This window comes from Scyliorhinus torazame, chromosome 22 (assembly GCF_047496885.1).
Source record: "Scyliorhinus torazame isolate Kashiwa2021f chromosome 22, sScyTor2.1, whole genome shotgun sequence".
Taxonomy (NCBI): Eukaryota; Metazoa; Chordata; class Chondrichthyes; order Carcharhiniformes; family Scyliorhinidae; genus Scyliorhinus; species Scyliorhinus torazame.
Window position 1 is genome coordinate 20,045,779 of NC_092728.1, and position 15,546 is coordinate 20,061,324.

General features: G+C 50.0%; 1 protein-coding gene across 1 annotated transcript in view; it reads left to right on the forward strand.

Annotated features, from left to right (window-relative positions):
- Positions 1-15,546, forward strand: part of plxna3 (plexin A3) — a 297,717-nt gene that overhangs the window by 197,368 nt on the left and 84,803 nt on the right. The window contains exons 11-13 of the mRNA XM_072487943.1: positions 4,829-4,925; positions 9,411-9,601; positions 10,459-10,610. Of these exons, the coding sequence (XP_072344044.1) occupies positions 4,829-4,925; positions 9,411-9,601; positions 10,459-10,610 (440 nt within the window). The remainder of the gene's footprint in view (positions 1-4,828; positions 4,926-9,410; positions 9,602-10,458; positions 10,611-15,546) is intronic.

A 15,546-nucleotide genomic window follows, 5' to 3' on the forward strand; every position in this document is an offset into this window, starting at 1 on the left:
CCATTTCACAGCTTTCCCGAGGAGCAGACTGAAAATCTTCTACAGATCTCAGTTCCGTAGTGTTGCTGGGGACCGACGTACTGGGAGTATTAAAGCTCCACCTCAAGCCACAGGTGTCACATTGAGGGGCCAAGGGGGTCCCGCAAACATGCCCTAGATCCCAATGTTTTTCAAATCACTCCATGGCCTCCCGATCACTGTAACCTCATCCAGCCCCTCCAACCCTCCCTATCTCTGTAACCTCCTCCAACCCTCCCTATCTCTGTAACCTCCGCCAGCCCCTACAACCCTCCCTATCTCTGAAAACCTCCTCCAGCCCCTCCAACCCTCCCTATCTCTGTAACCTCCTCCAGCCCCTCCAACCCTCCCTATCTCTGTAACCTCCTTCAGCCACTACACCCTCCCGATCTCTGTAACCTACTCGAGCCCCTCCAACCATCCCTATCTCTGTAACCTCCTCCAGCCACTACACCCTCCCGATCTCTGTAACCTCCTCCAGCCCCTCCAAATCTCTGTAACCTCCTCCAGCCGCTACAACCCTTCCTACCTCTGTAACCTCCTCCAGCCCATCCAACCCTTCCTATCTCTGTAACCACCTCCAGTCCCGACAACCTTCCCTATCTCTGTAACGTCATCCAGCCCATCCAACCCTCCCTATCTCTGTAACCTCATCCAGTCCCTACAACCCTCCCTATCTCTGTAACCTCCTCCAGCCCATCCAACCCTCCCTACCTCTGTAACCTCCTCCAGCCCCAACAACCCTCCCTATCTCTGTAACCTCCTCCAGCCCATCCAACCCTCCCTACCTCTGTAACCTCCTCCAGCCCCAACAACCCTCCCTATCTCTGTAACCTCCTCCAGTCCCTACAACCTTCCCTATCTCTGTAACCTCCTCCAGTCCCTACATCCCTCCCTATCTCTGTAACCTCCTCCAGCCCATCCAACCCTCCCCATCTCTGTAACCTCCTCCAGCCCCAACAACCCTCCCTATCTCTGTAACCTCCTCCAGTCCCTATAACCTTCCCTATCTCTGTAACCTCCTCCAGTCCCTACAACCCTCCCTATCTCTGTAACCTCCTCCAGCCCCTACAACTCTCCCTATCTCTGAACACTCCTCCAGCCCCTACAACCCTCCCTACCGCTGAAACTTCCTCCAGCCCCGACAACCCTCACTATCTGTGAACCCTCCTCCAGCCCCTACAACCCTCCCTACCGCTGAAACTTCCTCCAGCCCCGACAACCCTCACTATCTCTGAACCCTCCTCCAGCCCCTACAACCCTCCCTACCGCTGAAACTTCCTCCTGCCCCTACAACCGTCCATATCCCTGAAACCCCCTCCGGAACCTAAAATCCTCCAGTCAGTAACTCACTCCCGGGTATCTGTTATTCTATATATAAACCACCCCGAACCCCTCAATTAGATTCCAGTCTGTAACTCACTCCCAGGTATCTGTTATTCTATATATAAACCACCCCGAACCCCTCGATTAGATTCCAGTCTGTAACTCACTCCCGGGTATCTGTTATTCTATATATAAACCACCCCGAACCCCTCGATTAGATTCCAGTCTGTAACTCACTCCCGGGTATCTGTTATTCTATATATAAACCACCCCGAACCCCTCGATTAGATTCCAGTCTGTAACTCACTCCCGGGTATCTGTTATTCTATATATAAACCACCCCGAACCCCTCGATTAGATTCCAGTCTCTAACCCACTCCCGGGTATCTGTTATTCTATATGAAAAATGAAAATCGCTTCTTGTCACAAGTAGGCTTCAATGAAGTTACTGTGAAAAGCCCCGAGTCGCCACATTCCGGCGCCTGTTCGGGAAGACTGTTTCGGGAATTGAACCATGCTGCTGGCCTACCCTTGGTCTTCTTTCAAAGCATGCGATTTAGCCCAGTGTGCTAAACAGCCCACCCAAACCCCTCGATTAGATTCCAGTCTGTAACTCACTCCCGGGTATCTGTTATTCTGTATATAAACCACTCCGAAACCCTCGATTAGATTCCAGTCTGTAACTCACTCCCGGGTATCTGTTATTCTATATATAAACCACCCCGAACCCCTCGATTAGATTCCAGTCTGTAACTCACTCCCGGGTATCTGTCATTCTATAAATAAACCACCCCAAACCCCTCGATTAGAATCCAGTCTGTAATTCACTCCCGGGTATCTGTTATTCTATATCTCTACCACCCTGAACTCCTCGATTAGATTCCAGTCTGTAACACACTCCCGGTTATCTGTTATCTATATATAAACCACCCCGAACCCCTCGATTAGATTCCAGCCTGTAACTCACTCCCGAGTGTCTGTTATTCTATAGATAAACCACCCCGAACCCCTCGATTAGATGCCAGTCTGTAACTCACTCCCGGGTATCTGTTATCCTATACATAAACCCCGCGAGCCCCTCGATTAGATTCCAGTCTGTAACTCATTCCGGGTATCTGTTATTCTATATAGAAACCACCCTGTACCCCTCGATTAGATTCCAGTCTGTAACTCACTCCGGGTATCTGTTATTCTATATATAAACCACCCCGTACCCCTCGATTAGATTCCAGTCTGTAACTCACTCCCGGGTATCTGTTATTCTATATATAAACCACCCCGAACCCCTCGATTAGATTCCAGTCTGTAACTCACTCCCGGGTATCTGTTATTCTATATATAAACCACCCCGAACCCCTCGATTAGATTCCAGTCTGTAACTCACTCCGGGTATCTTTTATTCTATATATAAACCACCCCGAAACCCTCGATTAGATTCCAGTCTGTAACTCACTCCCGGGTATCTGTTATTCTATATATAAACCACCCCGAACCCCTCGATTAGATTCCAGTCTGTAACTCACTCCCGGGTATCTGTTATTCAATATATAAACCACCCCGTACCACTCGATTAGATTCCAGTCTGTAACTCACTCCCAGTCATCTGTTATTCTATATATAAACCACCCCGTACCCCTCGATTAGATTCCAGTCTGTAACTCACTCCCGTGTATTTGTTATTCTATATATAAACCACCCCGTACCCCTCGATTAGATTCCAGTCTGTAACTCACTCCCGGGTATCTGTTATTCGATATATAAACCACCCCGAACCCCTCGATTAGATTCCAGTCTATAACTCACTCCCGGGTATCTGTTATTCTATATAGAAACCACCCTGTACCCCTCGATTAGATTCCAGTCTGTAACTCACTCCGGGTATCTGTTATTCTATATATAAACCACCCCGAAACACTCGATTAGATTCCAGTCTGTAACTCACTCCCGGGTATCTGTTATTCTATATATAAACCACCCCGTACCACTCGATTAGATTCCAGTCTGTAACTCACTCCCAGTCATCTGTTATTCTATATATTAACCACCCCGTACCCCTCGATTAGATTCCAGTCTGTAACTCACTCCCGTGTATTTGTTATTCTATATATAAGCCACCCCGTACCCCTCGATTAGATTCCAGTCTGTAACTCACTCCCAGGTATCTGTTATTCTATATATAAACCACGCTGAACCCCTCGATTAGATTCCAGTCTGTAACTCACTCCCGGGTATCTGTTATTCTATATATAAACAACCCTGAACCCCTCGATTAGATTCCAGTCTGTAACTCACTCCCGGGTATCTGTTATTCTATATATAAACCACCCTGAACCTCTCGATTAGATTCCAGTCTGTAACTCACTCCCGGGTATCTGTTATTCTATATATAAACCACCCCGAACCCCTCGATTAGATTCCAAACTGTAACTCACTCCCAGGTATCTGTTATTCTATATATAAACCACCCTGAACCCCTCGATTAGATTCCAGTCTGTAACTCACTCCCGGGTATCTGTTATTCTATATATAAACCACCCCGAACCCATCGATTAGATTCCAGTCTGTAACTCACTCCCGGGTATCTGTTATTCTATATATAAACCACCGCGAACCCCTCGATTAGATTCCAGCCTGTAACTCAGTCCCAGGTATCTATTATTCTATATATAAACCACCCCGAACCCCTCGATTAGATTCCAAACTGTAACTCACTCCCAGGTATCTGTTATTCTATATATAAACCACCCTGAACCCCTCGATTAGATTCCAGTCTGTAACTCACTCCCGGGTATCTGTTATTCTATATATAAACCACCCCGAACCCATCGATTAGATTCCAGTCTGTAACTCACTCCCGGGTATCTGTTATTCTATATATAAACCACCCCGAACCCATCGATTAGATTCCAGTCTGTAACTCACTCCCAGGTATCTGCTATTCTATATATAAACCACCCCGAACCCCTCGATTAGATTCCAGTCTGTAACTGACTCCTGGGTATCTGTTATTCTATATATAAACCACCTGAACCCCTCGATTAGAATCCAGTCTGTAACTCACTCCCGGGTATCTGTTATTCTGTGTATCTGTCTTGTCCAATCATCTCTCTACTCTATGCATGACTTTCCCCTCTCTGTCTTTGTTTCTCTCTCCATCTCTCTGTCCTCTTTCTTTCTCTGCTGGCCACACTGTTTGTCTCTCTCTCTCTGTCTGTTTGCCTCTCTCTGTGCCTCGCATTATGGGTCTGTCCGTCTGGCGCTCTCTCTGTCACCCTTCCCCCCACTCTCTATCTCTGCCCTCACCTTCCATCTCTTCTCCCTACAACTGTGCCCATCCCTCCAGTCTCGGCTGAATCCGTTGTGTCCAACTCTCTGCCTGTGTCGGTTTGCTCTAACTCTCCTCTCTTGTCTGTCGTTCACACATCCCACTCTCTCTCCATTAACCGTCTCACGCACTCACACTCTCTGTCTTTTTCCTCCACAGTATTCCTACGAGGGTGACGATATTGGAGACCTGGCAGTGGACTTCTCAATTGTCTGGGATGGAGAATTTGTCATCGATAAGCCTGCGAGTGTGAAAGGTACGGTTAGTATTCATCAGCTCACAACTTCACCTTAATGTCTTTTACTGGCCTATTGGATTTACTGAATTTCAGGAAATCCCACCATCCTACCGCAAGAAACTTCAGAGTCGTGAACACCGCCCAGTCCATCACATGAACCTACCTCCCATCCATTGACCCCATCTACACCTCCCGCTGCCTGGGGAAAGCGGGCAGCATAATCAAAGACCCCTCCCACCCGGCTTACTCACTCTTCCAACTTCTTCCATCGGGCAGGAGATACAGAAGTCTGAGAACACGCACGAACAGACTCAAAAACAGCTTCTTCCCCACTGTCACCAGACTCCTAAATGACCCTCTTATGGACTGACCTCATTAACACTACACCCTGTATGCTTCACCCGATGCCAGTGCTTGTGTAGTTACATTGTATATGTTGTGTTGCCCTATTATGTATTTTCTTTTATTCCCTTTTCTTCTCATGTACTTAATGATCTGTTGAGCTGCTCGCAGAAAAATACTTTTCACTGTACCTCGGTACACGTGACAATAAACAAATCCAATCCAATCCAATCCATCTCTCTCTTTCTCACACTCTCTCTCTTTCTCACGCTCCCCTCTCTCACACTCTCTCTCTCTGTCTGTCTGCCCTCTGTCTTTCTCTCTCTCTCTCTCTCTTTCTCACACACTCTCTTTCACACACTCTCTCTCTGTCTGTCTCTTTCTCTGTCTTTCTCTCTCTCTCTTTCTCACGCTCCCCTCTCTCACACTCTCTCTCTCTGTCTGTCTGCCCTCTGTCTTTCTCTCTCTCTCACACTCTCTCTCACACCCTCTGTCTGTCTGTCTGTCTCTCTCTCTCTGTCTTTTTCTCTCTCTCTCTCTCTCACACTCTCTTTCTGTCTGTCTTTTTCTCTCTCTCTCTCTCTCACACTCTCTCTCACTCTCTCTCTCTCGCTCACACTTTCTCTCTTTCTCAAACTCTCTTTCATTCTTTCCACCTACCATAGAGGCACATTTTCCCAAAGACACGCAGGTCCCACGGGAGCCAGCGCAGGAGAGTCTCCCCAGCATCAGCAGTATTTGACTGTGGTGGCATCACAGTTTAAACTGACACTCGCCCATGGGCGCCTCACCACTCCCCCTAACCCCACACTGCAACCTTCCACCTGGGATAACTGACCACAAAGATCGACATTTGTAACGTGGCTTTGATGACTGGCTAAACAACTCATGTCGAGTGAGTCGTTGAGTAACCGTTAGCAGTGAGAAACCATGTAGCCCGTGACAGGGGCTCAATATTCCCCAGTGTCAGTGCTGAGGGAGCGTTGCATTGTCGGAGGGTCAGTGCTGAGGGAGTGCCGCATTGTCAGAGGGTCAGTGCTGAGGGAGTGCCATACTGCCGGAGGGTCAGTACTGAGGGAGTGCCGCACTGTCTGAGGGTCAGTGCTGAGGGAGCACCGCACTGTCGGAGGGTCAGTGCTGAGGGAGCGCCGCACTGTCGGAGGGTCAGTGCTGAGGGAGCACCGCACTGTCGGAGGGTCAGTGCTGAGGGAGTGCCGCACTGTCAGAGGGTCAGTGCTGAGGGAGCCCCGCACTGTCGGAGGGTCAGTGCTGAGGGAGCGCCGCACTGTCAGAGGGTCAGTGCTGAGGGAGTGCCGCACTGTCGGAGGGTCAGTGCTGAGGGAGCGCGGCACTGTCGGAGGGTCAGTGCTGAGGGAGCGCCGCACTGTCGGAGGGTCAGTGCTGAGGGAGCGCTGCACTGTCGGAGAGTCAGTGCTGAGGGAGCTACGAAGGGTTAGAGAAACTGGCTGTGGTTATATAGATAGGGAAGGTTGAAGGGGACTGGAGGAGATTAAGTGACAGGGAGTTTTGTCGGGTTTGGAGGTGGTTACAGTAATAGGGAGCGTTGTAGGGACTGGAGGAGGTTACAGAGAAAGGGAGGGATGTAGGGACTGGAGGAGGTTACAGTAATAGGGAGCGTTGTAGGGACTGGAGGAGGTTACAGAGATAGGGAAGGTTGTAGGGACTGGAGGTGGTTACAGAGATAAGGGAGGTTTGTAGGGAATGGAGGAGATTACAGAGATAGGGAGGGTTGGAGGGGCTGGTGGAGGTTACAGAGATGGGGAGGGTTGTAGGGGTTGAAGGAGGTTACAGAGGTAGGGAGGGTTGTAGGGGCTGGAGGAGGTTACAGAGATAGAGAGGGTTGTAAGGGCTGGAGGAGGTTACAGAGATAGGGAGGTTTGTAGGGGTTGGAGGAGGTTACAGAGATAGGGAGGGTTGTAGGGGCTGGTGGAGGTTACAGAGATAGGGAGGGATGTAGGGGCTGGAGGAGGCTACAGAGATAGGGAGGGTTGTAGGGGCTAGGGGTGGTTACAGAGATAGGGAGGGGTGTCGGGGCTGGAGGAGGCTACAGAGATAGGGAGGATTGTAGGGGCTGGTGGAGGTTACAGAGATAGGGAGGTGTGTAGGGATTGGAGGAGGTTACAGAGATAGGGAGGGGTGAGGGGCTGGAGGAGGTTACAGAGATAGGGAGGGTTGTAAGGGCTGGAGGTTACAGAGATAGGGAGGGTTGTAGGGAATGGAGCTGATTACAGAGATAGGGAGGGGTGTAGGGGTTGGAGGAGGTTACCGAGATAGGGAGGGTTTTAAGGGCTGGAAGAGATTACAGAGATAGGGAGGGGTGTAGGGGTTGGAGGAGGTTACAGAGATAGGGAGGGTTGTAGGGGCTGGAGGAGGTTACAGAGATAGGGAGGGTTGTAGGGGCTGGAGGAGGTTACAGAGATAGGGAGGGATGTAGGGGCTGGAGGAGGTTACAGAGATAGGGAGGGTTGTAAGGGCTGGAGGAGGTTACAGAGATAGGAGGGGTTGGAGGAGGTTACAGAGATAGGGAGGGTTGTAGGGGCTGGAGGAGGTTACAGAGATAGGGAGGGTTGTAGGGACTGGAGGAGGTTACAGAGATGGGGAGGGTTGTAGGGGCTGAAGGAGGTTACAGAGATAGGGAGGGTTGTAGGGGCTGGAGGAGGTTACAGAGATAGGGAGGGTTGTAGGGGTTGTAGGAGGTTACAGAGATAAGGAGGGTTGTAGGGGCTGGAGGAGGTTACAGACAAAGGGAGGGTTATAGTGTCATAGGGTCAGAGATGTTTACAGCATGTAACCAGGTCCTTTGCCCCAACATGTCCATGCCGCACAGTTTTTACCATTGAGCTAGTCCCACTTGCCCACATTAGGCCCAGAGCCCTCTGTACCCATCTTTTCCAGAAATCTGGCTAAATGCTTTTTAAAATTGTGCCCGCCTCTACCACTGCCTCTGGCAGCTCGTTCCAGACACTCACCATCCTCTGTGCGAAAACATTATCCCTCTGGCCCCTTTAGTATCTCTCCCCCCCTCACCTTAAATCCGCCCGACCTTTGGGAAAAAATGTTGACTATCTCTATTCATCATTATTTGATAGACATATTTATAGACATGGTGGACTTTTCACAGGCATGTTTTTAAGCAGCCTCCACCTTATGAACTTTTACTTGGGCTGCTATTATTGAAGCCTCTTTCGCCGTACGTTCCACAGAAGTAGCGATCTCCACTGCAGATTTCAGGTTTTTTTTTTAAATTTAGAGTAACCAATTCGTTTTTTCCAATTAAGGGGCAATTTAGCCAATCCACCTATCCGCACATCTCTGGGTTGTGGCGGCGAAACCCACACAAACACGGGGAGAATGTGCAAACTCCACACGGACAGTGACCCAGAGCCGGGGTCGAACCTGGCACCTCGGCGCAGTAATACTGCAGTGCTAACCCACTGCACCGCCGTGCTACCCTGAGATTTCAGGGTTAAAGGACTCGCAGTCAGCTGGATGACTTCATTTCTGAGTTCACAGACCAATTTGTCCCATAGAACATACAGTGCAGAAGGAGGCCATTCGGCCCATCGAGTCTGCACCGACCTCACTTCCACCCTATCCTCCTAACCCAATAATCCCTCCTAATCCCTTTGGACACTAAGGGCAATTTATCACGGCCAATCCACCTAACCTGCACGTCTTTGGACTGTGGGAGGAAACCGGAGCACCCGGAGGAAACCCACGCGCACACGGGGAGAACGTGCAGACTCCGCACAGACAGTGACCCAGTGGGGAATCGAACCTGGGACCCTGGCGCTGTGAAGCCACAGTGCTATCCACTTGTGCTGCTCCTTCGCCGTAAGGGCTGGAGGAGGTTACAGAGATAGGGAGGCTGGGACCACAAGACCGGGGAGTTTTAAACTAGTGGCACAGAGCCACTATCCATCAGTGGGGTGGGGGGGGATGCGGTCGTAGGGTGTGGAGGTTTGGGGGGGGTGGGGTAGGGAAGGGGTGGGGGAGGAGGGATGGGGCTGGGTGGTGAAGGGGGTGGGACGGGGGATAGGGCAGTGCAGGGCGTGGCAGGGGTGAGGTGCGGACTTCGTGCCAGGACAGGGGGTGGCAGAATCTTGGGTGACGGAGGTTCTCTGCCCTCTCTACCCGCAGCTCTTCTCTACAATTGTTCCGTACAACGGCAGAGCTGCGGACTCTGTTTGAAAGCAGAACCCAGGTTCGACTGCGGTTGGTGTGTGCCCGAGCGGAAATGCCGCCTTCGCCAACACTGCGCCGCGCCCGACTTCAACTGGATGACACTCGGTGGCCGCAACATCAGGTGTACCCACCCACGGGTCACCAAGGTAAAAACCAATCTCTTCATTCTGTTCAGTTTTACTCTGTATCTAACCCGTGCTGTACCTGTCCTGGGAGTGTTTGATGGGGACAGTGTAGAGGGAGCTTTACTCTGTATCTAACCCCGTGCTGTACCTGCCCTGGGAGTGTTTGATGGGGACAGTATAGAGGGAGCTTTACTCTGTATCTCACCCCGTGCTGTCCCTGTCCTGGGAGTGTTTGATGGGGACAGTGTGGAGGGAGCTTTACTCTGTATCTAACCCCGTGCTGTGCCTGGCCTGGGAGTGTTTGATGGGGACAGTGTAGTGGGAGCTTTACTCTGTATCTAACCCCGTGCTGTACGTGTCCTGGGAGTGTTTGATGGGGACAGTGTAGTGGGAGCTTTACTCTGTATCTAACCCCGTGCTGTACCTGTCCTGGGAGTGTTTGATGGGGACAGTGTAGAGGGAGCTTTACTCTGTATCTCACCCCGTGCTGTACCTGTCCTGGGAGTGTTTGATGGGGACAGTGTAGAGGGAGCTTTACTCTGTATCTAACCCCGTGCTGTACCTGTCCTGGGAGTGTTTGATGGGGACAGTGTAGAGGGAGCTTTACTCTGTATCTAACCCCGTGCAGTACCTGTCCTGGGAGTGTTTGATGGGGACAGTGTGGAGGGAGCTTTACTCTGTATCTAACCCCGTGCTGTACCTGTCCTGGGAGTGTTTGATGGGGACAGTGTAGAGAGAGCTTTACTCTGTATCTAACCCCGTGCTGTACCTGTCCTGGGAGTGTTTGATGGGGACAGTGTAGAGGGAGCTTTACTCTGTATCTAACCCCGTGCTGTGCCTGTCCTGGGAGAGTTTGAGTGTTGGTTCCTGTGTTACAGTTCCAGCCAGTTACTGGCCCAAAGGAAGGTGGGACGAGGGTTACAATCCATGGAGATAATCTGGGCCTACGCTTCCAGGAAATTGCCTACGGAGTCCGGATTGCGGGGGTCAAGTGCAGTCCAATTTCGAGCGAGTATATCAGCGCTGAACGGTAAGTGAACAATTCCAGCCATTAAATCGAATGCAACGAGTTGATGTGACCTGGAAGGCAGTTGCTGAAAGGACAGTTGACGCAGATTCACCCTCAAAAGGGCAGCACGGTAGCACAGTGGTTAGCACGGTTGCTTCACAGCTCCAGGGTCCAAGGTTCGATTCCCGGCTTGGGTCGCTGGCTGCGTGGAGTTTGCACATTCTCCAAGTGTCTTCGTGGGTTTCCTCCGGGTGCTCCGGTTTCCTCCCACAAGTCCCGAAAGACATGCGGTTAGGTAATTTGGACATTCTGAATTCTCCCTCTGTGTACCCGAACAGGTGCCAGAATGTGGCGACAAGCGGATTTTCCCAGTAACTGCATTGCAGTGTTAATGTAAGCCTACTTATGACAATAAAGATTATTATAAAAGGGGATTAAATAAATCCACGAATGGGCAGAATGTACGGGAGCAGGAGATTAGAATATATTGACTAACTCTACCAAAGTCTAAGTTGGGATTTGTGGGATTCAATGGCCTCTTGCCATGCAAAATTACTGTTTATTAGATGGGTGACGATCATTGTACACAGTCCCTGTTTATTCAGCAGGGTGAGGGTCATTGTACACAGTCCCTGTTTATTCAGCATGGTGACGATCATTGTACACAGTCCCTGTTTATTCAGCAGGGTGAGGATCATTGTACACAGTCCCTGTTTATTCAGCAGGGTGACGATCATTGTACACAGTCCCTGTTTATTCAGCAGGGTGAGGGTCATTGTACACAGTCCCTGTTTATTCAGCAGGGTGAGGATCATTGTACACAGTCCCTGTTTATTCAGCAGGGTGAGGATCATTGTACACAGTCCCTGTTCATTCAGCAGGGTGAGGATCATTGTACACAGTCCCTGTTTATTCAGCAGGGTGACGATCATTGTACACAGTCCCTGTTTATTCAGCAGGGTGAGGATCATTGTGCACAGTCCCTGTTTATTCAGCAGGGTGAGGATCATTGTACACAGTCCCTGTTTATTCAGCACGGAGAGGACCATTGTACACAGTCCCTGTTTATTCAGCAGAGTGAGGATCATTGTGCACAGTCCCTGTTTATTCAGCAGGGTGAGGACCATTGTACACAGTCCCTGTTTATTCAGCAGGGTGAGGACCATTGTGCACAGTCCCTGTTTATTCAGCAGGGTGAGGGTCATTGTGCACAGTCCCTGTTTATTCAGCAGAGTGAGGATCATTGTACACAGTCCCTGTTTATTCAGCAGAGTGAGGATCATTGTGCACAGTCCCTGTTTATTCAGCAGGGTGAGGATCATTGTACACAGTCCCTGTTTATTAAGCAGTGTGAGGATCATTGGCCACAGTCCCTGTTTATTCAGCAGGGTGAGGATCATTGTACACAGTCCCTGTTTATTCAGCAGGGTGTGGGTCATTGTACACAGTCCCTGCTTATTCAGCAGGGTGAGGATCATTGTGCACAGTCCCTGTTTATTCAGCAGGGTGAGGATCATTGTGCACAGTCCCTGTTTATTCAGCAGGGTGAGGGTCATTGTACACAGTCCCTGTTTATTCAGCAGGGTGAGGGTCATTGTACACAGTCCCTGTTTATTCAGCAGGGTGAGGGTCATTGTACACAGTCCCTGTTTATTCAGCAGGGTGAGGGTCTTTGTACAGACCCTGTTTATTCAGAAGGGTGAGGATCATTGTACACAGTCCCTGTTTATTCAGCAGGGTGAGGGTCATTGTACACAGTCCCTGTTTATTCAGCAGGGTGAGGGTCATTTTACACAGGCCCTGTTTATTCAGCAGGGTGAGGATCATTGTGCACAGTCCCTGTTTATTCAGCAGGGTGAGGATCATTGTACACAGACCCTGTTTATTCGGCAGGGTGAGGACCATTGTGCACATCCCTGTATATTCAGCAGGGTGAGGATCATTGTACACAGTCCCTGTTTATTCAGCAGGGTGAGGATCATTGTGCACAGTCACTGTTTATTGAGCAGGGTGAGGGTCATTGTACACAGTCCCTGTTTATTCAGCAGAGTGAGGATCATTGTACACAGTCCCTGTATATTCAGCAGGGTGGGGAGCTGGGTATACATTCTCTGTCTATTCAGCAGAGTGGGGAGCTGGGTATACATTCACTGTCTATTCAGCAGGGTGGGGAGCTGGGTATATATTCTCTGTCTATTCAGCAGGGTGGGGAGCTGGGTATACATTCTCTGTATATTCAGCAGGGTGGGGAGCTGGGTATACATTCTCTGTCTATTCAGCAGGGTGGGGAGCTGGGTATACATTCACTGTCTATTCAGCAGGGTGGGGAGCTGGGTATACATTCTCTGTATATTCAGCAGGGTGGGGAGCTGGGTATACATTCTCTGTATATTCAGCAGGGTGGGGAGCTGGCTATACATTCTCTGTATATTCAGCAGAGTGGGGAGCTGGGTATACATTCTCTGTCTATTCAGCAGGGTGGGGAGCTGGGTATACATTCTCAGTATATTCAGCAGGGTGGGGAGCTGGGTATACATTCTCTGTATATTCAGCAGGGTGGGGAGCTGGCTATACATTCTCTGTATATTCAGCAGAGTGGGGAGCTGGGTATACATTCTCTGTCTATTCAACAGGGTGGGGAGCTGGGTATACATTCTCTGTCTATTCAGCAGGGTGGGGAGCTGGGTATACATTCTCTGTATATTCAGCAGAGTGGGGAGCTGGGTATACATTCTCTGTCTATTCAGCAGGGTGGGGAGCTGGGTATACATTCTCAGTATATTCAGCAGGGTGGGGAGCTGGGTATACATTCTCTGTATATTCAGCAGGGTGGGGAGCTGGCTATACATTCTCTGTATATTCAGCAGAGTGGGGAGCTGGGTATACATTCTCTGTCTATTCAGCAGGGTGGGGAGCTGGGTATACATTGTCTATTCAGCAGGGTGGGGAGCTGGGTATACATTCTCAGTATATTCAGCAGGGTGGGGAGCTGGGTATACATTCTCAGTATATTCAGCAGGGTGGGGAGCTGGGTATACATTCTCTGTATATTCAGCAGGGTGGGGAGCTGGGTATACATTCTCTGTATATTCAGCAGGGTGGGGAGCTGGGTATACATTCTTTGTCTATTCAGCAAGGTGGGGAGCTGGGTATACATTCTCTGTATATTCAGCAGGGTGGGGAGCTGGGTATACATTCTCTGTCTGTTCAGCAGGGTGGGGAGCTGGGTATACATTCTCTGCCTATTCAGCAGGGTGGGGAGCTGGGTATACATTCTCTGTCTATTCGGCAGGGTGGGGAGCTGGGTATACATTCTCTGTCTATTCAGCAGGGTGGGGAGCTGGGTATACATTCGCTGTTTATTCAGCAGGGTGGGGAGCTGGGTATACATTCTCTGTCTATTCAGCAGGGTGGGGAGCTGTATACATTCTCTGTCTATTCAGCAGGGTGGGGAGCTGTATACATTCTCTGTCTATTCAGCAGGGTGGGGAGCTGGGTATACATTCTCTGTCTATTCAGCAGGGTGGGGAGCTGGGTATACATTCTCTGTATATTCAGCAGGGTGGTGAGCTGGGTAAACATTCTCTGTATATTCAGCAGGGTGGGGAGCGGGTATACATTCTCTGTCTATTCAGCAGGGTGGGGAGCTGGGTATACATTCTCTGTTTATTCAGCAGTGTGGGGAGCTGGGTATACATTCTCTGTCTATTCAGCAGGGTGGGGAGCTGGGTATACATTCTCAGTATATTCAGCAGGGTGGGGAGCTGGGTATACATTCTCAGTATATTCAGCAGGGTGGGGAGCTGGGTATACATTCTCTGTATATTCAGCAGGGTGGGGAGCTGGGTATACATTCTCTGTCTATTCAGCAGGGTGGGGAGCTGGGTATACATTCACTGTATATTCAGCAGGGTGGGGAGCTGGGTATACATTCTCTGTATATTCAGCAGGGTGGGGAGCTGGGTATACATTCTCTGTATATTCAGCAGGGTGGGGAGCTGGCTATACATTCTCTGTATATTCAGCAGAGTGGGGAGCTGGGTATACATTCTCTGTCTATTCAGCAGGGTGGGGAGCTGGGTATACATTCTCAGTATATTCAGCAGGGTGGGGAGCTGGGTATACATTCTCTGTATATTCAGCAGGGTGGGGAGCTGGCTATACATTCTCTGTATATTCAGCAGAGTGGGGAGCTGGGTATACATTCTCTGTCTATTCAGCAGGGTGGGGAGCTGGGTATACATTCTCTGTCTATTCAGCAGGGTGGGGAGCTGGGTATACATTCTCTGTCTATTCAGCAGGGTGGGGAGCTGGGTATACATTCTCTGTCTATTCAGCAGGGTGGGGAGCTGGGTATACATTCTCTGTCTATTCAGCAGGGTGGGGAGCTGGGTATACATTCTCTATATATTCAGCAGGGTGGTGAGCTGGGTAAACATTCTCTGTATATTCAGCAGGGTGGGGAGCGGGTATACATTCTCTGTCTATTCAGCAGGGTGGGGAGCTGGGTATACATTCTCTGTATATTCAGCAGGGTGGGGAGCTGGGTATACATTCGCTGTTGATTCAGCAGGGTGGGGAGCTGGGTATACATTCTCTGTCTATTCAGCAGCGTGGGGAGCTGGGTATACATTCTCTGTCTATTCAGCAGGGTGGGGAGCTGGGTATACATTCACTGTCTATTCAGCAGGGTGGGGAGCTGGGTATACATTCTCTGTATATTCAGCAGGGTGGGGAGCTGGGTATACATTCTCTGTATATTCAGCAGGGTGGGGAGCTGGCTATACATTCTCTGTATATTCAGCAGGGTGGGGAGCTGGGTATACATTCTCTGTCTATTCAGCAGGGTGGGGAGCTGGGTATACATTCGCTGTTTATTCAGCAGGGTGGGGAGCTGGGTATACATTCTCTGTCTATTCAGCAGGGTGGGGAGCTGGGTATACATTCTCTGTATATT